This window comes from Ambystoma mexicanum, chromosome 8 (assembly GCF_040938575.1).
Source record: "Ambystoma mexicanum isolate Mex_15411 chromosome 8, UKY_AmexF1_1, whole genome shotgun sequence".
In the NCBI taxonomy this organism is placed as follows: Eukaryota; Metazoa; Chordata; class Amphibia; order Caudata; family Ambystomatidae; genus Ambystoma; species Ambystoma mexicanum.
Window position 1 is genome coordinate 592334633 of NC_090929.1, and position 23750 is coordinate 592358382.

General features: G+C 43.2%; 1 protein-coding gene across 1 annotated transcript in view; it reads left to right on the forward strand.

Moving 5' to 3' along the window:
• LOC138473635 (claudin-16-like) overlaps nt 1-23750 on the forward strand; it is a 195295-nt gene that overhangs the window by 127950 nt on the left and 43595 nt on the right. The window contains exon 3 of the mRNA XM_069612169.1: nt 18096-18257. Coding sequence (XP_069468270.1) covers nt 18096-18257 — 162 coding nt within the window. The remainder of the gene's footprint in view (nt 1-18095; nt 18258-23750) is intronic.

Sequence of the window (23750 nt, forward strand, 5' to 3'; positions counted from 1 at the left end):
TTAATTTCTTGACCTAACCTCTCTGCACTACTCTTGCACTATTCAGTGTCCTAGTGGGAGGAGCCAATGGTACATTTATGCACCATCCTGTCACCACCTGGTGGCGTTCAATGGCGGTCTGACCGTAAATTGTTACACAATTAGAAATTTACCTGGAAAATGGGTAGACAACCACTATCCTGTAGCTGTATCCTTAACACATCTGGATCATCTGTACTTAATTTAGGTGAGTATACTCATGACACACTTGGATCATATATACGTAATTTAGGTGGTGGTGTACAAATGGGCCTTTGAGTCTTGTATTTACTGTACTTTACTTTAAGCTATTTATAGTGCGCGCCTTTGTCCCCGGGCGGCATTAGGCACTGACAAGCTAAACAGGGAAGCATCAGGGTGGTAAATCTGTCATGTAGGGTGGCTGTGTATCTAAATTAAAAGGGTCATGTTCCTTAGTTAAGATAATCGCAGGGTTTTAAAATCTTTTTTCTGTGGCTCCTCTCACAACTTCTCAGGGCGTGCCCCGCAGTGAACTGCAGGCACTTTAAGCTGGTACTAATGAAATTTGCTACCAACTATTCGCTACCTGTCCCTCCCCCCTCTTCCATTTATTTATTTATTTATTTATTTATTTATTTCCTCTTTTCTTTCAATCCCAACCGTCACAATTTACTCCCATGTCCTGTATCCCACTACATTTCCACTTGTAAAACCCTAGTCTATTAACTACTCATGTATTTAGGCCTAGCATTGTATTACTCCACTACTTTCACTACTGTTACATTTAAACAATATATTTCTACTCCCAAATTTGAATACAACCATTATTCTCCAAATCATGCAGCAATGACCTCTTTCCCTATGTGTGTTAGCCAATGCATTTGTGCCAGTGCTGTGTTCAAAAAGCGCTAGTGGCATTACCACTTGACTTGCACTGTCTTATTTTGTCGCGAAAGGGTGTTTGTTGGGAACATGGCTCATCCACCCTTTACCCGCACTTCTCTCCTCCCATAGTGAACTGTCAATAAGATGCACACCTCCCCCCAAGTGCACTTTTCTCTACCTTGTGTGTCTCATTTTATTGCTCTGTGTTATTCGTGTATGCATGAGCCCAGTCTCCTCGCTGAAAGCTGTGCGCTCATAATGTAGCTGAATTTACCCTCCTGTAATGCACTATCTTTGTGCACCCCCCCTCGATACCGTGCACCCCCAACATACCTAAACAATGTTTCTTACTTCCAACATGTGTATGCCTGGTGTTTAACAAGTTATGGCTTTGTCTGTGAATAAAATAGTCATATCCAGTCTACTCGTGATGTCACAAATGCCCCTTCCCTGATGGATTGGCTAGTCGCCCTACTGTCACCCAGAAAAGACAATGTTTTGTTACCTATCACAACCCTGTGCAATTGTCCTCTGCAGTATTGAGTGTACGTGAGTGTGTGTGTCGGAGTGCGTCTCGCCCGCTCTGTCGGGCAGGTGGAGCATGAGCGTGTTTGGCAGAGTGAGAAAAATCAAGTTTGTCTTGGGCTGTCCTATTAAGGGTACAGTGTCAATCTATGTCCTTTGAAAGGTTTGTTCCCCATCAAGAAGACTCCTCCCAGTCATGTAAACGGTATTGTTGCTATTGTGTCATTGTTCTGTATGGGTGCTGGCTGCTGTGCGGTGCCCCTGCGTTGTGATGCTTGTGAGTCCTGGGGTAGTGGTGCTGCATTTGTTGTGTCTTTGTCTATACATGTAGTAGTGACAGTGCCTGCGTTGGTGCTTGTGGTGTCTGCTGAAATAATCCTGTCCTGCCCCATGTATCCTCCCCACATGGACGGTGCATATTGTGGTGGTTGTTGATACTGCTATTGTGATGCTTGTCCGTTTGAGTCGGGGCTGATTTTAAGTGCCCCTTCATTGCATACTTTAATAATTTATTTAGTGCTTACTTGGCCTCATCTGCCTTTCTCTGCCTCTGCCGTTTGTTTAACCATCTTCTCTTGCCACAATCTACAATGCGCACAGTCAATTTCTAGCGTGCTATACTTCCTGCCTCCCTTCCATAACCCCATGCATGCTGCACCACCCCCTACCGAGCCTCTATCATATTTTGCAATTATGTCTTATTCATTCCTTCTCCCCACCTCCCATCTCTTCCTTTCCCATTCCAGTGCAACCCGCTCCCTTACCACTTTTATGGCTCGTTCATCCTCCTGCTTTTGTACCCATTCCCGTGCCATCTATCTCTTCACCACGCTCTTTTCCCATAAGCTCCCTCTCATCCATCCTCCGCCATTCCCTTTCTTCCTTTTCCAGTTCCCCCGCTCTCTTCCTGTCTCTCTCCTCGCACTGCACATTCTTTTCGTGGTCCCTCTCCCATCTCTCTTCTCTCTCGATTTGCACTGCCCAGTCAAGCTTTTTGTGCTCCTTCTCCCCACTCTCTGTTGCTATTGTTACTCCTTGCACCTCCCCCGTTATCTTCCCTTTAAATTCAATTCCTCTGTACCTGTGCCTTCAAATCTGCTTTCATGCACTGCAGCCCTCCCATGCTCGCTCCGGTGCTGCTAGCGGGTTGTTCTGCACCTTCCTGTTTGTTCTCTATAGTGTATTGTGATTGTTTGTGTGTGGTGTTTAAATGTCCTTCTGCTGCTTTAAATTCTCTCATAGAATGCATTCCTTTCTTACCATCTGTGTCCTCAAATATTACACTCCCGGAGGTGCAGAAGGGTGAGACCCCTCTTCCCTCTGCTCGTGCTAGTTCAGCATCTGCTGACGCCTCGGATCTTCCCTTTCCTTCATGCGCACCGTTCAACTGTAGCCAGGTGCTTGTAAGCCTCTTCCCGTGTAAGTGCTGTGTATGTGTGTCAGTAGCAAATGCTGCACGCCTCTGAAGAAGCCGCCTATGGCAGCCATGGTATTTTTTATTTTCCTTCAGTACTTTTGAATATTTGCACACTATGTTTTACTAACTTATTTTGGCATGGGGCTGTGTCCTACATAACAGTTGAAGGGGAGTCATTTCTCTATTGTGTGATACCTTCTACCTCACTTCAAGTTGAACATTTCGATAGTCTGCTGTTCAGGGAGCAAAAGTTAGAAAATAGTGTAACATTTCTCTTCTCTTTTTTTTTCTTAAATTTCTATCAGCCTTCTTGGCTCTGCACCTTAGCCAGTGCACTCCACGGGCAGCCCATCTTCACCAAACCATTGCGTTCTCCGGCACACCCCCACAATCTTTCGCATGTGTCTTCCACACAACGCCTCTGGGTCACCTCTTCTTCCTCTCCAAATCCACACCACTATCACCTCACCATCAAAACTCTGTGTCCTATGCATCAATCTGAAGGTGACGTCACCAACTAAAAACACAGTACAAATGAATAGTCAAATGTGCAGACTCAGAGCAATAACCCATTTCTTCCAACCCCACAAAAATCCTTAAATAAAACCCCACAATCGCCAGAGCTGTCTTCCTGCTTCAACTGGAACAAGGTAAACCACAATAAAACTCTTATAATCGGACTGCGCACACTGCGTCGCCTCGCGTGTGATACGCCCCTCACCAGGGGAGCTTAACCAGCCAATTATCTTCTGCACTCAGGAACAATCTAGCTACCTCCTGCGGGGAAACATCACCCACTCACCGAACTAAAACGCTCAATTAGCAGGGAACCTCATCTACTCATTGATCTACAACATCAATTCATAGGAAAGCCATACCCCCGCACATGTAATCGCCATCCAGACCAACCAGCGCGGCACTCCGATCCTATACGTGGGGAGTCACTACCCCACCCAATATCCTCATAAACACAAGAAGGGACCACTGCAACCGCTCCAGTCCCAACTAACAATTCACGTGCCGATCACCACCAATACGCTGAATTTTTGCGACATTGTACAATCTCCCACCACCCAATTTACAATACCTCCCCCAGTTTCTACCCAAACAAAACAACTTAAAATGTCTGCAACATACTGATCAACAATACATCATAATACTTGAAACATTTGCCCATTGTTACCCCATACAATCACACCCCTCCATCAAAGCCCATGTTGCTGGTTGCTTGAACCTGTACTTACATTTCCTATGCTGCACTGGCACTTGCTCTGCTACCGGACCCCCCATTCAAGGCGCTTCACTGGACCCCTTTCCTGCAGGGCTCTCACCTGCCCTCAAGTGGGGTATTTCCAAGTGGCCCCTGATGTCTTTAGCCAGATACGCATTTTCCGGTGCTCTTCAGGTGCAGGCGAGGGTCCCTCAGCTTCCTTGAGTCGGCGGCAGGGAGTGCAGTTCAATGCAGGGCTTGTGCAGGCAGTCCCCTTTCACCCATGTCTTACAATGAGCAATGAGCCTCACAGAGGGCACCAACTTGTTGGGGAGAAGTTGGACCAGCACCAAGGCTTCTGGGGGTCCGAGCCATGGGAGACCCCAAAACCTCCCATTTTGCCCAAAGAAATGCAGCAGAGTCCCAAGCAGGCAGCACCATGTTCCAAACTGCGTTTATTTCTGGGCAGCAAAAAAAAGAAAAACACACAGAGAGCTTCGTGCACAGCGAAAGTCCCGGCACCTTCTCCCTGGGGCTGGTTTGCAAGCCAGCTTTGTAACACACTGCAGACTGACCTCACAGAATTGGATCAGCTCGCAGAAACCTATCTCGTCCTGCTATTGGCTGCTAAGTGATAGGTTACCTATGTAGCCCTTATAGGAAGCCTGATAATTGGAAATTGGACTTTTGCGTCAGTGGGTTGGTTTAGCTGCGCCACCCCCATTACCTAACTCTGAAATTGTTGCAGTATGAATCTGTTCCCATCACTTTTAGCTGAATCAGGCTTTTCGCCCGTGGGCTCTCAGTGTTGATTGGCCAGAGCTGAGCCATTCTTGTTACAATTATGTTTCAAATGGTGTGTGAGTCTTGCGAAAATCTCTTTTGTTCCCAGGGAAAAACACTGGGCTCTGGATGTTCTGCCGTGGCTTACTCATATTTGTGAAGAATTCAAAATGTTTGTCTGCCAGGGTTCACTGTCGTTCAAAAGAAAGTAATCTTATCTTACTGTGCGACCTTGGCTGCTCCTGGGTTTCCGAGGAGCATTGCTGAAGTCAGCACGAATCCCCACTGCGGCTGGTGTTCAGTGAGACAAATGCACTTGGCTACTTAGCTATAATTTTCTTAAAACATGGCTTTTCACTGTGCAAGTAGATCAGGTTAATTCATATAGGCATCTGCAGCCTTTAAACAGGGATCCTTTTGTTTTGTAGATTCTGATACTGCTGCATTTAGGCTAATGTAGCATGTAGGTTGCAATGTTGGTGAAGTGGGTGTCTTTTCAGCATATTTGTCGCCCATGGGTGCGCTGGGGCCTGGTTTAAATGATAAGTGCGCTCCTTATTCTTCCTTCTGTCCTGTCTGTCGATGTGCCTGGGGTGAGGGGGCAGCAGTTTGATCTCGATTTTCCCTCTTCAGGAGGATATGTTCTGGATTGCCTGAACTTTTGATATTCTTCTAAAAAAAGAGTATGTCGGAACTGATTCTGTGATCGTCTCATTTCTTTCATTTGAAATTTCAATGTCACCTTCACTGGCTGATCCTGCTTCAGATGACTGTGGAGATACTGTTGGTTACACAGGTTTTTTTTATCACTGGTTTGCTAGGGGGTCCAGTTGGTTTATTTGGTTGCCTTCTTTGGAATGTGTAGACTCTCTTGAATTTATAATCCATTTAATCTCTATGGTATTTTTGTTATTTTTAAATTTTTTGTTCATTTTCATATTTATTCAGATATTTATCCAGAATCTGATAATTCTTAAATGTTGCTGCCGGTATATTGAGCTTTTCTATTACTGTTTTGATTTTGTCCATTTCTTGGATCAAGATGTCATGTACCTTTTTTGTATTCATGATGATTCTATGCATCATTTCTTTCGACGTTGTAACTAGCAATTCTTCCCAACCTTTTAGGTCTTCAATTTCATCTTCCTCGAATAAGGGGAATATTCAGATCCTCTGGCCTCTTGGGATCCTACCAACCTGTAGATAATTTTCTAATTTGGTGACCTCCGACCACCTTGCTTATTCTCTTTTGGATAGATGTTCTAGTTGTACGAAGAGTTTTTTCAATGATTTTGTATTGCTGTCAATCTTATTTGCTGTTTGTGCCTGGATTCCTGAAAAAGTTGTTCTGCCTCTTGTTATCTTGTTCTGAATTGGTGCTCCATTGTATGATCTCTATCTTGTTCTTTGTTAATAATTATATTATTGTTTGTTATGTAAATACTAAGACTCAGCCTCTGTTGCGTAGGATTAACTGTAATACTGTTGATGCAGCCTTTATTCAACTGAATGGCGAGTGTCCTTATTGTTTGTAGTGTATTGTTGTTTTAGAGCTGCACAAGGTGGATACTTGGTTATTCAGGCTGCCCAATAGAGATGCAAAAATGAAAACACTGTTCAAGTATCCTTTATTGGGCGCTCCAATCTTTTTTATTTAGCAAATTTTGATTTTGACACTGTACAATGAATCTTACTGCCAGTACAGCTTTTGTTGCAAATTGTATGTATTTACATGCATACATTCTATCAATATTCCCTCTTTAGCAAATTGCATGTATTGCATTCATACATTCAATTGGTGTTGCCTCTTTATGTTAATTGACATATTTTCATTTCACACGGTATGGTTATATAATACGTTCAAACATTCAATCAGTGTTCCCTTTTTTCCTTCAACAGGTGTTTCCCCATTGGTTTTTAAAGGTTCTCCAGGAGTTTTCTTTTTTTAAATGTTGTGATCTAATTGGTACAAGAGACATAAAATGAATATGTTAGTCTACTTCACTATTTTATATATATATTTTTTGGGCATTTTTGGTATATGTACTGATTTGCACAATATGCTCACTCTTATGAACAAATCATACATGTTTAAACAAAAAATATTGAATGATCTTAGTGTAACTCACATATTTGCTACATGCGTTCTATGTTCTCGAAGTTCTGAAATGCAGCTTGTGATACTTGTCTAGTCTGATTTTTTGTCAAACTCGTACCTGATGTAACAACAAAATGTATACATATGATGGTTTGTATATATAACAGATGTAATCTATCTGTTCATATCTATTTTCTAATGTGTGTACGGTTTATTCTTGTGCCCTTACCTTTCTATGCTGAGAGCGTTTTCACCTCCTTTCAATGTGAATCGCATCGGCATGATAACCGATTGCGAAATCAAAGATGGCCGCTTTTATACATTGCCTGGTGAGGCTGATGCTGTGAGGGTTGCGTGCTGGTGTCATCAGGGTTGCGGTCATCTTGGATTGGGTTTGAATTTTAACAGGATGGTACATTTGCTAGTACTTATCTCGTTCTACGCTGATATTTTTATGCAGATTTTGCTCTGGATCTAATTCAACTTGTTTAAAAAACAATTTTATAACACATCTTTACATAAAACAGTGATTTAGGATTGAAATCATGATGAATGATGGTAATTGTTGAAGCACGAAAAAACATTTTTTGACAATTTTACATTACATCTAAACATACATATGTAAAATATGATGCATATGTGCACATGGTTTTGACAATTGTTTGACTTCCTCTGTCCTCAATTTTTGTTGTTGTTGAAATTTCTTATTGCTTTACAGGAAGTGCCCCATTTCTGTGTCAATATTTAATCCTGAGGTACAACTGTCCATAAGATAAATCCAAGTTGTCTCTCGTTGTCTAAGAAGTTTTACACTATTGCCACCTCTTGGTGGCATATTTACATGTTCCAATCCAAAGACTCTCCTGAGACTAGACTGACCTCCCAGCTGTTAATTGCATGCATGGGTTTTTTCTTGCAATTGGTGCCTCTCATTATTGTTTCCTGGATTGATTTTTCAGCCTACTTTTACAATGCGAAACGTAAACTACACTAATTTGCATTCCATACAAAACAGCATACGTGCACACATGCCTAACATGCAATACACATAGTTTGATAATGCTGCACCATACTTATACTCACGTGACTGGAATAAAACTACAACACTACAAATATGCAAGCAAGTGTAATGACTGGAATAATGCTGCAACACTACAAAAATGTACGCATTCATAATGCCAAATACACTTACATTGCAGATAAAAAACTTTCAAAACATAATATTGAAAACCCACATAATACATACACAACACGTTTGCTTATACACATACCTGGTGTTCCATTTAAAAAAAAAACTGCAACATGAGCTTTGTTGCTAAAATAAAACACTCCTTGGTTTACAAACAGCATGTGCAAATAATTACCAATTGCACATGTGTAATATACAACAACCAATCAACATACAGAAAAACTCTGCTGAACTTATGTTACAACAAATGTGCCATTTGAGCTATAGACCACACCCAAAAGAGCAACGTATTGAACCACACATACTAACAATATTAAACACTTAAATTGAAGACAGTGTCCAGTACTGATTCAAAGTAAGTACCCTTTACACACTTACATGCATTTTTAATAATAATATTAAACTTGTAATGTTTTAATCGTACATATTGAAATAAATAATGTATTACAATTTTATTGTAGCAAATTTAAAAATGGCAACTGCAAGATCGCCTTTAGAGCCTTCCCTAAACCAGTGAATGCTACTATTGTTTAAATGTTAACATTGTAAATAAAAAAACCTTCAATTTCAGGTACTCATTTCATGATGCAATACACCAATAGATATAAACTACAAAAAAGGTATCGGGGGCCCCTCTCTAGAAAGAACATGGCATGATTACCTGTTCTGTGGTTTTTACCCACTTTGAGAGTCCATTGCTGTTTGCTCAAAGTACTTTTCACAATGGAGGAATATCCGTTTGCATATCATTCTTTGCACCGCCCACAAGGGCAGTCCAGCACCAAAAGGCCTGGCAAACCTCCTTTGAACAAGAGTGCCAACAGCATCCCCAGACACATGTTTCGGCCTAGTCAGGCCTCATCAGTGAGTTGGAGCTGTGCCTCTCTGAGCACAGTGAGCAAGGCGTCCACGTCTGGGTTCCCCCAGGTAACTTATGGTGACCAACTCTAAGTTTCTTGCAAAAATGCAAAAAAGGTAGCAGATGCCCCTCTCTAGAAAGAACATGATATGATAACCTGTTCTGTGTTTTTTACCCACTTTGAGAGTTTACAGCCATCGCGTTTTGCTAACTGTACCTTTCACAAAGGAGGAATATCCATTTGCATATCAGTCTTTGTCCCACCCACACATATAAACTTTAAATACAACTTTAAACAGTAGGGTACTATTAATTTTCCAAGGGTCAATATGCATTTTATGCTGCATAGCTTCAGCAAGTGTTTGCACAAAATAATTCAGTAATGTGTGCAATGCTGGATGAAAGCTAGTAGGAATGTAGCCACTAACATACTGTTATTCAGATTACATACAAAATGTCAATACAAATGTACACACTCGTGTACGATTAAGAGTACTATATACAAAAGCTCAATACAAATGTAGCCACTAGTGTCCTATAAATAGTGCTACATAGAAAGTGTAAATACTAATGTAAGCAGTATCATCTAATATCCTTACAGTTATAACATAGAGGTATATACATAATGTTAATATGAATGTTAGCAGTAGCATCACATTTCCTTACAATCATAACAAACAGGTGTATACAGTAAACAGCACAATTTATATTTATCATGTCTTCATTTGTGAAAGTGAACATTCATTACCATTAAGAATAGATAATAAAATGAGTGTAGCCACTAAAGTACTGTTAATAGCACTATATATAAAATCTCACTACGAATGTAGTCACTAGCATACTATGAATAGTATTAGATAGAAAATGTTAATACAAATGTAATAAGTAGCATGTAATTTCCTAACAAGAATAATGTACAGATGTGTACAGTAGACAGTTGGATGCGTTAATACGCTTCATATGCTCATAGCTTCAACAAGTGTGTACACAAAATTGTGTTATGTTCGTAATACTAGCTAAAAATGTAACCAGATTTTGCCACTGCTGTACTGTTAATAGCAATATATAGAAAATGTTAATATGACTGTAGGGACTAGCGTAGTAAACATAGCACCATATGGAAAATGTTAATATGAATATAAGCAGTAACAGCAAGTGTCCTTACAATTATAGCACACAAGTATATTCAGGTATGTTTGTCATGCTAAATACAAATTAATATACATACTGCTAGTAGCACTATATACAAAATGTCAATATAAATGTAGGTACTAGCGTATAAGTAATATGACTATATAGAAGAGGTCAATAAAAATGCAGGCAATAGCCACTCGTTTGCAAAAAATAAAGTATCATCTATTAAGACATGCTTCTAAAAAGTACATATTTATTAAAACACATTCTTTTTACAAAATAGTATACATTTTAAAATTATTAATTTGAAATGTAAATTTGCATTTTAGTGTGCATTTATAAATATGGGCCATTGTTATTCAATAATAATCAATGTAATGCAATAAATAAAATATGAGTATATTAACAATTAGAACATATTACAATAAAATATGTGTATATTTTCAAAGTAAAATCAAATGTTTTTAAAAATAACGATACATCCCACCACAAAAAAGACAACAAACACAAATACATGTTATACCAGTTTAAAAAAATCAATCCATTAACATTAAACATGCATACAAAACATATGCTAATTTTACATTTTGCTTCATGTTGTACTAAGCAGGCTAACAAAAAAGTTTTTACTAATTAAACACATTTAAAACTACCAACATCAATAAAATAAAATAAAAGTACATATATATATATATATATATATATATATATTTATCAATAACATGTAAGTCTAATTGAACATACTCCCTCAATTTCTGGCAATGTTCGTTATGATGCCCAGAAAAAATTGATCAAGTACATAAAAGTTTTCACATTATAATTTGAAAAACCTTTAATTGGTATTATTCTAAAAGCTATTTTACATATATAAAGTGTAATCACAATTTTTAAACTTTCAAAATTGTTTTTATTTCATTTGGACTCTTTTTCAATGGGTCTTATCAAAATTCAAGCTGAGGGACGGCTTTAAGGAGTGATGTGGAGGCCATCACAAAAATTGTATTTCCATTTTCACAAATATAAATAATGCCAATTTTACACAACTACATCAAAAATAGAATTACAAAAAAATCATACAATTAAATTAAATACATTATAACACACTTATCAAAATAAAATAGTACTTTAAAACATTTTACATACAAATTCACCACATATTATTTAATATTAATAACATGTAAGGGTACTTTTACATACTTCCTCAATTTCTGGTGATTTTCATAATGCTACCCAGAAATAATTGAACAGGTACATAAAGGTGTTCATATCATAACTTAAAGAACATTCAATAGGTATTTTTAATAAGCTTTGCCATGTAAATAAAGTGTAACTGAAATTGTTAAAGTTCACATTTGTTATTTTCAATTGGACTCTTTTTCAAAGGTTATTATTAAAATTAGAGGTAAGGGGTAGTTTTAAGGGGTGGGGCAGAGGCCATCACAAACATTATATTCAAGTTTTCACAAATATATATAATTTCAATTTTACACAACTAGATCAAAATAACACAATTACAACAAACATTTGTATATGTCAATGCAATACATTATAACATAATAAAGTATAACAATTAAACAGCACTTATACGATTTTGCAAACAATTAAAAACCTTTAAAAAAACACAGGCAATTATTTGAAAAAAATGTTTACAAAATAGTTAAGGGGTTAAGCCAACAAAAGTCCACAAACAAAAGAAGTCATAACGTTATGGTAACAACATAAAAATACATTATCAATTTATTTAAAAAAATGCTGTCTATGTCATGTTCTTTTTTCCAGTAATTCGTCAGATTTAGTAAGGTCATTTAGGATTACCCCACACTACAATGTTGCAACCTTTATCAGCTCTTTAATTACTTATGCATTATTTGTGTGCAGAAATGTGTTGGTGGACTGTGGCAGTTTAGTTAAATTGGTATATGGAATTTCAAACCAATTTAGTTTTTTAAAATCTGATGTCACTAGATTTATTAAAGGGTAATGTACGCATAGGTACGAATATGGATTTAGGTTGAAAGTGCCTAAACATGGTTTGGGATAAACTTTGAGCGTACATGGTAGCGATATCGGTGCCTTCTGAGTTACCCTTCAGAAAACATTGTTTCTAAGCATTCCAAAGTTTCTATTTACCTAGTAGAAATGTTACTTAGAACATGCATTTCAGGACTGGATATCATTTCCCGATTTTTTGTAAAACTTGTGTAACCTTAATTTCTTACAAAACTTAAAGACATCAATAAATACATCTATCATGTCCACATTTTGACTAAGGGCAAAAGACAGGCCCTTGCTCAGGAGGTCGTCCATTTCTCCTTTTGGGGCTGTGTTTGAAATGGTGATCACTGATGATGGTGTATCATTCAATTCTGGTTCATTTGTGATCGATCCTGTAAAAATTGTTGTCTGTACTTTCCGCCATCTTTCCGATGGTTTACCCTTGCCCCTTCCTCTGCCACCTCCTTTTGCCTCTTCCTCCTTCTTTGTCTTCTAATTTTGTATTTTTATTGGTTGGTCCTTTTGACATGCCCCTTTCTGTATACAGTGTGTACATTTCTCCTAAAGAAATCGTGGTTACTTGTCCCAGTGTTTGATGTTAAGGGGGCAAGTTCCTCTTCTGTAGAACAGGCATCTGATGATATTAAATATTCCATTGTGTAAAATAGCACTGCCCTATAAGGCACATTTCTGGAGCAAAAGGCTTGCATTTGAGCTCATTTGCATGCCTGGAATGCCTTGCTGATAGGGCTTTGAACTGGAGGGGCACTTCCAGCGATGGTTACTCAGTGGCATTGTGTCATATGAGAGAGAGAGATGGATTAAGAGGGAGAGAGCAAGAGAGTAGTCTGTAGCATTTTTAGCAGCCCAGTGAGGATCACATGTTGGCCTAGCCTAGCGCATGTTGGGTGTACATCCGCCTAGCAGTTTTTACTGTCTTCAAAACATCTACGCTCCAATGATTGGCATTTTCTGGTAATCCCCTGCTCTGTGTATAGCTCAAGGGGATTTTGACAAGGGGGGTCCTGGGAGTCTCTCTGCCAGACATTAGTCCTGGTTACGAGAGACTTATCCAGAGTCTTTAGCTCACTATCTTTCACAGAGAAGAAATATCCCAAACATATCAGTCTTTGTCCTGCCCTGGGGCAGTCCAGCACCGAAATGCTAGGCAAATCTCCTCTGAACAAGAGTACCAACAGCATCCCCAGACACGTGTTTCGGTCTGGTTGGACCTCATCAGTAGGGAGGAGCTGTGCCTCTCTAAGAATAGTGAGCAAGGGGTCCACGTCTGGATTCCCCTAGTAACTTAGGGTGAGACCCAAAGTTACTTAAATATGCAAATTGACAAGGGGGGTCCTGGGAGTCTCTCTGCCAGACATTAGTCCTGGTTACGAGAGACTTACCTAGAGTCTTTAGCTCACTATCTTTCACAGAGAAGAAATATCCCAAACATATCATAGCAGCTGCATGATCGGCTACTATACACAATCCATTTAGAGCCTCAGAACAAATGCTGAAATGGCAAAAAAATGAAAGCATGCAATGCATGCAGTTTTTCAAAATTCCACTTGCGTTTTTTCGGAAAACCAGCATCTGTTAAGGCCGACCCAGTGGACTCTTTGTAAGAAAGCATATTCTGAGAACTACTGCACGCAGTACTGGTTATTACTGTATGCAGTAATGGGTAGCAGTAATTCATGGGAAAAATCAGCCAAACTTCAATGTGTCCATATTTGTTTTACTCTAAATAACTCTTCAGTTTCACAGAAACCAAAAAAGGCATTTGTAGGGGGTCGAAAAAATAAGAATAGGAATTGCAATTGGATCTCGCTGGTGACCCATATAGGGCATCCCTGGCATTAGTGAGTAGGCCACAGAAAACATGCCAACCAACCCTTTTCTAGATCCTCAGGAAAGAGGCGGGGGCGAGAGGCTGCTGGGTCAAGAAAAATCTATCATGCGGTTACAGCTGGTCGAACTACTTATTACCTAATAGTGGCTGAGGTTAAGAACATGTAAATTGAAAATGGCGAGGCCTCATATATTAAATGCTGATGTGCTCATCATTGATTATACTTTAAATGAACTAAATTTGTTAATAAATCCCTGTCCCATGGTATGGTTCCCTCCAGCCTGAAACATGCGATAGTCACTCCTTTATTAAAAAAACCCACTCTAGACATTTTAGAAAAGGTAGTTACTGGTCAACTACAGGATTTTGTAGAGAGGAAAATGTTATTGGACAAATTTCAATACGGGTTCAGACCTAGGTTTGGAACAGAAACGGTCCTCCTGGCCATACAGGATGACCTATTGAGGGAGGCGGATCAGGGTGAGCTGTCCCTTTTGGTGATGCTCGACCTGTCCACGGCCTTTGATACAGTCGACCATACTACCCTTTTGGGTTAATTACAAGAAGTGGGAAGGGTATCAGAACATGCCCTGCACTGGTTCAGATAATTTCTCACCAAACGCTACCAGCAAGTAGGGTTGGAAGGTTTCTAGTCAGATGCTATAAGAATGATTTGCGGTGTGCCACAGGGGTCCTCATTGTCACCATTACTATTTAACTTGTACATCTGGCCTCTCCTAGAGATCTTGAGCCGTCATGGACTGAATTTTCATTCCTACGCAGATGACACTCAGATCTTTATCAGAGTTTCCAATTTTGACGATGCATTTGCTAAATTGGCACAGTGCCTGGATGAGGTAAGTAGTTGGATGTCCTGTAATCAGCTTCAGTTGAATGTTGCCAAAACAGAGCTGATTCTATTTGGACCTAAACATCTCTTAAACATCTCTTAGCCGCTACTAAGAAATTACCATCCCCAATATTGCTGGGGTCAAATTTGAAATTTGTTTCCAAAGTCAAGGATCTAGGCTGCATTTGGCAGGACGACCTGTGTAGTGAAGCTCAAGTCGCAGCAAAGGTTTGGGCGGTACACTTTGTCCTTAGGCTTTTCCGACGGGTGTTACCTTACATTCCCAGGGAGGACTATGCTATGGTGGTAGGTGCACTAACCAACGGGCACCTGGGCTATTGTAATAGCCAGCTGCTCGGCATCCCGCTCAAACGAATACTAAGACTGCAAAAAGCTCAGAATGCCACAGTAAGAACAATTTTTGGCTTTGGTCGACGGGCACATGTTTCACCATCGTGGCGTGCGCTACACTGGTTGGCCGTTGAAGACTGGATTAATTTCAAAGTGGCTTGTCTAGTCTTCAAATGTATTAATGGTCTTGCCCCAGAATATCTAAGAGATCTGATCCAACTATATCAACCTCCAAGATCTTTACGTTCTAATGACCGGTATTTTCTGGTCATCCCCCTGCTCTGTATATAGCTCAAGGGGAGACAGAAAATTTACTGTGCCTGGGCCAACATTATGGAATTCACTCCCATTGGAAATTAGGCCTGTCTAGTCATTACCGCAATTTCCGAGGGCACTGAACACCTTTCTATTCAGATAGACTCAGCTTCTTTTTTTTGTACTGAGCTGCTTCACTCTCTGGATCTCAATCTAACCTATGCTCAATTGATTGTCACATCTGCGCCTCTATACGGTTTGTTCCGTCATGTGTGCGATATAAATTCAATAATCAAAAATCAAATCAAATCAAAATTGAGTGTTCGTTCATTATAAATTGTTGGATAATCTGGCTCACATACATTGCAGCTTCCCATGCACTTGCTGCCATGTTGTGATCACCTTGGGAATAGCCTTAAAATATCCCTGTTGCATAGGGTGTGGGGGCAGGCAGAATCTTCCAATGCCAGCTGCATAGAGTGAACATGTTTCCAAAATCTAAAATGGGGCCTGGCCGCCTACTCAAGTTAGGACACCAATTTGTGATCTGATACACATTGTTGATGTTTCACATTTTCAGTTTTCCACATTGGTAGACCAAAAGGGTCTTGAATTTTGCAGAATAAAGGACCCCTCTCTCCAGCACATTCCGCTTTATTTCCGGCAACACATGAGCACATGTTGCTGCATAGATCAAGACACAGCCAGATAATGATAAAAAAAGTATGTCAATGATTAGAGTATGAAGTGTCAAAAAAAATAAAAAACAGGGATTACGGTTGTGGTGCATGTTTTGGAAAATGTCAAAATATTGAAATGCCTATAATGCTAAGAACTGGTGGGCGGTGCCTGCTCCGTGTCACAGTTCACTTATTTGATCAGTGTTTTGAGCCAAACTGCACTTGTCATGGTGTAATAGTTTTCTAATATTTCCCAGAGTTTTTTCAAATAGGGCAAACTTTGCCCTAGTGCTAATACCATGCAGACTTTGCACTTGCACTGGTGCAAAGTTTCTGTAATCTGCCTGGTTGGATAAACAGTAGGAAGTGTTACCTGCCCCTTTCAGTCGTTTGATGGGTTTTATTTAAACTGTACTGCTAGGAGTGGCTTTCTTGGCTTTCAGAGAGGCTTGCACACCAACAGACAAACACCTACGCATATTTTGCCTCTATTCTGTAGCATACCCGACCGAAGTGGATGTTGTGCTTTATATATACTGCAACAGATGCACTCACCCCATTCAGAATGTAATGGTGTCTTCAGAAATTGGGTTTCCCAACAATGAGATAAATAATGGAATACCAACATAATTTGATTGAATGACTTATTCATATGAAATGCCATCATTTTATTTTCACCAAATCATTTGAAAACCAAATTATTGACCGACATTTTCATATGATAGATCATTGTTTGAATTTCTACAAATCATTTTTATCCAGCACACTATAGGATGAAATCAACAGGAAGTTACACTGAGTAAGCCTGGCTTACCCACAGCCTACCCCTGGAGAGGGTTATGTCATTCACAAAAGAAGTTGGACAGGGAGGTTCTGGTTTACTGCTAACTTACTCGCAGTAACAATGTGTGCAAGTCACAGAATAAATTATATCCATTAACTCGGAAACACACCTGACCTACTCCCAGTAAATAAATGTTGCTCAGTGCAGAAGTGAAAGCTTGATTCTAAACGTTTACTTTTAATCCACAGAGACCGGCTAAGGTGTTGCATTGCCCAGCTTTCAGTCTCTGGATCATTAAGTACAGGGCGCTGTTGCAATTTCTTTGTGACAAATGCTGAAAGTTTAAAAGCTTCAACACAAAATGAAGTGTTTTAAATTCTCTTCACGTAATGATTCTCTAGATGACATATTTAGAATTGTATACGATTCTGCTATAGTCAACGATGTCAAGTGACGTAGTCTTTAGAATATTCATTTGAAGTAGCTACCTAATTCTGGTGTTCTTAAGAAATTTCCCAGAATAGCAGTTAACCAATACATTTCTGTTTGCTCTTGCTCCCAATGCTGTTCTGTGTAGTGTGTGTTCACTGGAAGACATAGCTTGATTTTCATATTTAGTGCTCGCCACTCTACCACAGTGATTACTTTTTTGTAGCACTGTAGACAGATGGTATTGCTATTTTTCAATTTAATTATGTGATTATGCAAATTATGCACTTTAATTATTCCTTTGACCGGTGCATTATAGATTATAATTGGACATTAAGTTAAACAATAATAATATGTGTAAACGTCATGTAATTACTTTGCTGCCTTTTAACAAAACATAATTAAGTTAAGCGTGCCTCTTTCTGTTCCCTTCTTTTGAAATTACTAATAACTTGTGCTACTATTGAATCCGAAGAGGAGCACAAATCACTGTACACTGAAAGTTCCAGGTACAAGGTGTGATTTAACATCGGAGAGAACCGTTACACCCAGATTTTCCAAAGTGACTTTCAAATTGTGTCAGTAGTCAATCTGTTAGATGGCAAGAAAAGACCTTCAGATAGTAAACTGCTTAGAACCCCCCCCAATATCTATCAGTATCTACTGTGATGTTTACCACAGTGTATGCAGGCATTACAGCAGCGTTTCCTTATTCACGTGAATGCCTGTAGTTTACACACCATTTTACAACTATAAATATGGCTCTCTTCATGTTCTGTTGCATCTGTCTTCCTTCCAGGCTCAATCATTCTGACCAGGTCCCTGATAATCACCTCCAGTTTAGTCAGCGTGGTGGCATTCGTCTTCCTGCTACTGGGATTCAAACATTTCAGTGTGTGCCACGAGTCTCTCACCAAACATCAATTCCTTCAACTTTCTTCTGGACTTTATTTACTTGTTGGTATGTTTTTTTAAAATTGTTTCATCATCCTTATTTTAAAATGTGGATTTGTTATTACCCTGCAGCCATGGGTCATTATCAAGCGAAGAGCAATGCATCATAGAGAGGGGCAACCTTTTGGCTAGAGGAACTACAAACAAAGCAAGAGAACATAGCACCATATTTGAATGAGTAGGATGTTAAACTGTCAGAATGTACATTGTAGTAAAACCTGCATTGAAAAGTTGCTTGCCTGTTACAGGCGGTTTGGAGATGAGAGAGAGCTAGTGATGGATTTGTAGGAGCATACGTGGAGGAGAAAGGGGTGGGATAGGAGAACATCAACTGCACTGGCTGGTGCTAATTAAGAATGATGTTATACATTGTGGTTCTGTTTTATTTTGCTTAATTGGTGCCAACTTGTTCAGAGACCTATTTTGCATAGTAATGGTAAAATATAACAGGTGACATGTCTCACCAGTTAGGTGGAATCCTTTAAAAACAATTTAATAGCAGGTCAATGTGTGGTCACACTGATTTCAAATTTAAATGAATGGCACCGTATGGCACCAAATATTCTGTTGAATAAATATTAGTCTAGCTGTTTTTTATATATGAATATTTGGTTCCAGCACATTTTCTAGCACATTAATGCAAGTTTAATTTCTGCCAAGTTAGCACATCATTGCTGGTTTCCAGCAAACTCATGTAGCACATCATTACCCATTTACATTATGCTCAATTATTAAGTAATGTGATACACATTTAGCAGGTCATTGCTAGTTTCCATTGCACCCAGTTAGCATGGCAGATGTACTAGTATATCTTCTTAGAACATCATTTCTAGTTTATATTATGCTGACATTTTCCGTAGAGACTCACATCATTATGTTCACTTAACCCATCAATACCCAGACTTAACTCCCCCCCAGCAGCAGGTGGTGCTTTCTGCTGCTGGTGCCGGAAAGATAGAAAGATAGGAGGGTAGTGTGCTTCTATGGGCAGTGCTCCTGAAACCAAAACTAGCAGAAAAGACTGCACCCTAGGCAGTCTGCCAGGTCCACCCCACTACATCTATAGGCCGATTCATGGAATAATTAGCGCGGCGCAAGTGGGCAAAAACGTGCGATTCGCAGTGGAATAGCGAAAATCGCAGTGAACGTGCGAAAATCGCACGAAAAGCAGCGCACGTCGATTCATGGAAGGCCGTGCGCGAGAAAACCAGCGGATGTGCGAAAAAAAAGTGCGCGGCGCACGTTGGCGCACGTTGGCGCACAGGCCATCTAACAGCGTGCGCCAGGTCACAGCGAAAATCGCACAGGCCACAGCGAAATTCGCACATAGCGCGGCGCACGCAATAAAAGTAGGCGGAACACGGGCGTAACACTCGGAATGGGGAACAACTAGCCAAAACGTGGGCGTCACGGGGGAAGTACAGGGCACAAGTGCGCGGAACGCCCACACGCTCGCCTACAACACGTATTCATGGAATAGAATAGGGGAAAAAAGCGCACGCTCAAACCAGCGCACAGGCACAAACACGACCGCCACAAGAAAGGAGGCGGTAGCGTCTCTGCGGCTGTAAGAAATGTGCGCCAAAAGGTGCGCCAACAAATAGCACCTATATACTGCCATGATGAATGTCCCATACTGTGGCCCTCCAGGAAAAATGACGTGCAAAGGGGTACCCACAAACACGGACACCCGCTGACAAAAAATACGTGTTACAGGGGTTCGCGTGAAGTTCCTCACGCGATCGGGCCTGGGGGAGCGGGCTACGTGTATTACAGGGGTTCGCGTGAAGTTCCTCACACGATCGGGCCTGGGGGAGCGGGCTACGTGTATTTCAGGGGTTCGCGTGAAGTTCCACACGCGATCGGGCATGGGGGAGCGGGCTACGTGTATTACAGGGGTTCGCGTGAAGTTCCACACGCGATCGGGCCTGGGGGAGCGGGCTACGTGTATTACAGGGGTTCGCGTGAAGTTCCTCACGCGATCGGGCCTGGGGGAGCGTGCTACGTGTATTTCAGGGGTTCGCGTGAAGTTTCACACGCGAATAGCCTGGGCGCGTGAATTTGAGGGGTTCGCGTGAAGTTCCACACGCGATCGGGCCTGGGGGAGCGGGCTACGTGTATTACAGGGGTTCGCGTGAAGTTCCACACGCGATCGGGCCTGGGGGAGCGGGCTACGTGTATTACAGGGGTTCGCGTGAAGTTCCTCACGCGATCGGGCCTGGGGGAGCGTGCTACGTGTATTTCAGGGGTTCGCGTGAAGTTTCACACGCGAATAGCCTGGGCGCGTGAATTTGAGGGGTTCGCGTGAAGTTCCACACACGATCGGGCCTGGGGGAGCGGGCTACGTGTATTACAGGGGTTCGCGTGAAGTTCCTCACGCGATCGGGCCTGGGGGAGCGTGCTACGTGTATTTCAGGGGTTCGCGTGAAGTTCCTCACGCGATCGGGCCTGGGGGAGCGTGCTACGTGTATTTCAGGGGTTCGCGTGAAGTTTCACACGCGAATAGCCTGGGCGCGTGAATTTGAGGGGTTCGCGTGAAGTTCCACACGCGATCGGGCCTGGGGGAGCGGGCTACGTGTATTACAGGGGTTCGCGTGAAGTTCCTCACGCGATCGGGCCTGGGGGAGTGTGCTACGTGTATTTCAGGGGTTCGCGTGAAGTTTCACACGCGAATAGCCTGGGCGCGTGAATTTGAGGGGTGCGCGGGAAGTTCCTCACGCGATCGGGCCTGGGGGAGCGTTCCACACGCGAATAGCCTGGGCGCGTGTATTTCAGGGGTGCGCGGGAAGTTCCACACGCGAATAGGCTGGGCGCGTGTATTTCAGGGGTGCGCGGGAAGTTCCACACGCGAATAGCCTGGGCGCGTGTATTTCAGGGGTTCGCGGGAAGTTCCACACGCGAATAGCCTGGGCGCGTGAATTTGAGGGGTGCGCGGGAAGTTCCACACGCGAATAGCCTGGGCCCGTGTATTTCAGGGGTGCGCGGGGAGTTCCACACGCGAATAGCCTGGGCCGGGGTATTTCAGGGGTGCGCGGGAAGTTCCACACGCGAATAGCCTGGGCGCGTGTATTTCAGGGGTGCGCGGGAAGTTTTACACGCGAATAGCCTGGGCGCGTGTATTTCAGGGGTGCGCGGGAAGTTTTACACGCGAATAGCCTGGGCGCGTGTATTTCAGGGGTGCGCGGGAAGTTTAACACGCGATTTCTGCACGGTACGTGTATTTCAGGGGTGCCGGGGAGTCCCACATGTGATTTGACAGTGTGGGTCCTCCCAGGTGTACCCTGTACACCCTCCACGGCCCCTGCAGGCAGCCCACACCACAGGGGACTACCCTGCATCCCTGGTCATGTCCCGCAGGCAGCCCACCCAACATGGGCATGCCCCCCAGCAAAGGCACATGTCTCCTTGAACTAATGAACACCAACACATGTCCCCTTGCACCCCCACCCCCCAGCACTGTGGGGCACATGCCAGCAGTCCCCCACCCATGTCCAACTCATGTCCCCCACCACCCCACCCCCCAGCACTGTGGGGCACCTGCCAGTAGGCCCCCACCCATGTCCAACTCATGTCTCCCACCACCCCCACACCCCAGCACTGTGGGGCACCTGCCAGCAGGCCCCCACCCATGTTCAACTCATGTCTCCCACCACCCCCACACCCCAGCACTGTGGGGCACCTGCCAGCAGGCCCCCACCCATGTCCAACTCATGTCTCCCACCACCCCCACCCCCCAGCCACCAGGGTCACCCTCCACCAGGGCCCCACTCATGTCTCCCACCACCCCCACCCCCCAGCACTGTGGGGCACCTGCCAGCAGGCCCCCACCCATGTCCAACTCATGTCTCCCACCACCCCCACACCCCAGCACTGTGGGGCACCTGCCAGCAGGCCCCCACCCATGTTCAACTCATGTCTCCCACCACCCCCACACCCCAGCACTGTGGGGCACCTGCCAGCAGGCCCCCACCCATGTCCAACTCATGTCTCCCACCACCCCCACCCCCCAGCCACCAGGGTCACCCTCCACCAGGGCCCCACTCATGTCTCCCACCACCCCCACCCCCCAGCAGTGCAGGGTCACCCTCCACCAGGGCCCCACTCATGTCTCCCACCACCCCCACCCCCCAGCACTGTGGGGCACCTGCCAGCAGGCCCCCACCCATGTCCAACTCATGTCCCCCACCACCCCCACCCCCCAGCCACCAGGGTCACCCTCCACCAGGGGCCCACTCATGTCTCCCACCACCCCCACCCCCCAGCAGTGCAGGGTCACCCTCCACCAGGCCCCCACTCATGTCTACCACCACCCCCACCCCCCAGCCACCAGGGTCACCCTCCACCAGGCCCCCACTCATGTCCCCTATCACCCCCACCCCCCAGCCACCAGGGTCACCCTCCACCAGGCCCCCACTCATGTCTCCCATCACCCCCACACCCCAGCAGTGCAGGGTCACCCTCCACCAGGCCCCCACTCATGTCTCCCACCACCCCCACCCCCCAGCAGTGCAGGCTCAACCTCCACCAGGCCCCCACTCATGTCCCCCTGCACCCCCACCCCCCTGCCACCATGTGCAGCCCCCACCAGGTCCTCACAATCCCCAATCATGTGCGTAATGGTCAGCCTCCACAGCCAAAAAGACCTACCAAGTAACCCATTCACCCACATGGAAATGGAAATCACATGTTACACCCCCAATGTACATGAAGCAAATGAACCCATGTCCGTCACACACATATTTTCAAATTGAATGGGAAAACACACAACATGACATGCATGAAACCAAGGAGATGAAACCACACAGTGAACAATGGAAAAAAAATGTATTGAAAAAAATACAAATGCCAAAGAAAGAAAACTAACTACAATTTAAATGTGAAAAAATAAGCTGCATGTCCGCATAAAAACACAAAACTAGAAAATCAATTCAAAAAAAATGTCCAAAGTGAAATGTAAAAAGTCTCCATGCAACAAAGAACTATGTACAAAAATAACAAGGGTCCATCATCACAACTGAACTAAGGAAACCTCCTAAAAAACCTACCTAAATATCAACTATATACAAAAAGTGGAGCAGTGTCCGTCGACTCCAAATAATAATAAGAACGAAAGGAAACCTAAAACTAAAGAACTATATACAAAGGCGGCGGGCAAGTCCAGCGGCTCACTCTGTGGTGTTCCGGGCCAGGGCATCATCGAACTCCTGTTCGATGTCCCGGAGGCGGTCCAGTTCCATGGCCCCGAGGGTCCGCAGGGACGACGCCGTGTCCACCTCCAACCCCCTGCGGATTGCCTCGAGGCACTCGGCCCGCCTCAGGGCCCTCCGCATGGAGTTCTCCGCCCTGACCATTGTGAGCCGCGCCTCTTCCGCCCGCCGCCGCTCCGCACCTATGGCGTGGCACAACCGCTGCCACACGGAAGACACTCTCTGTCCTGGGTCCTCCTGCCCTCCGGCCGATGCCTGCCCCTCCGATGTCGAAGGCCCCGAGCCTTCATGGC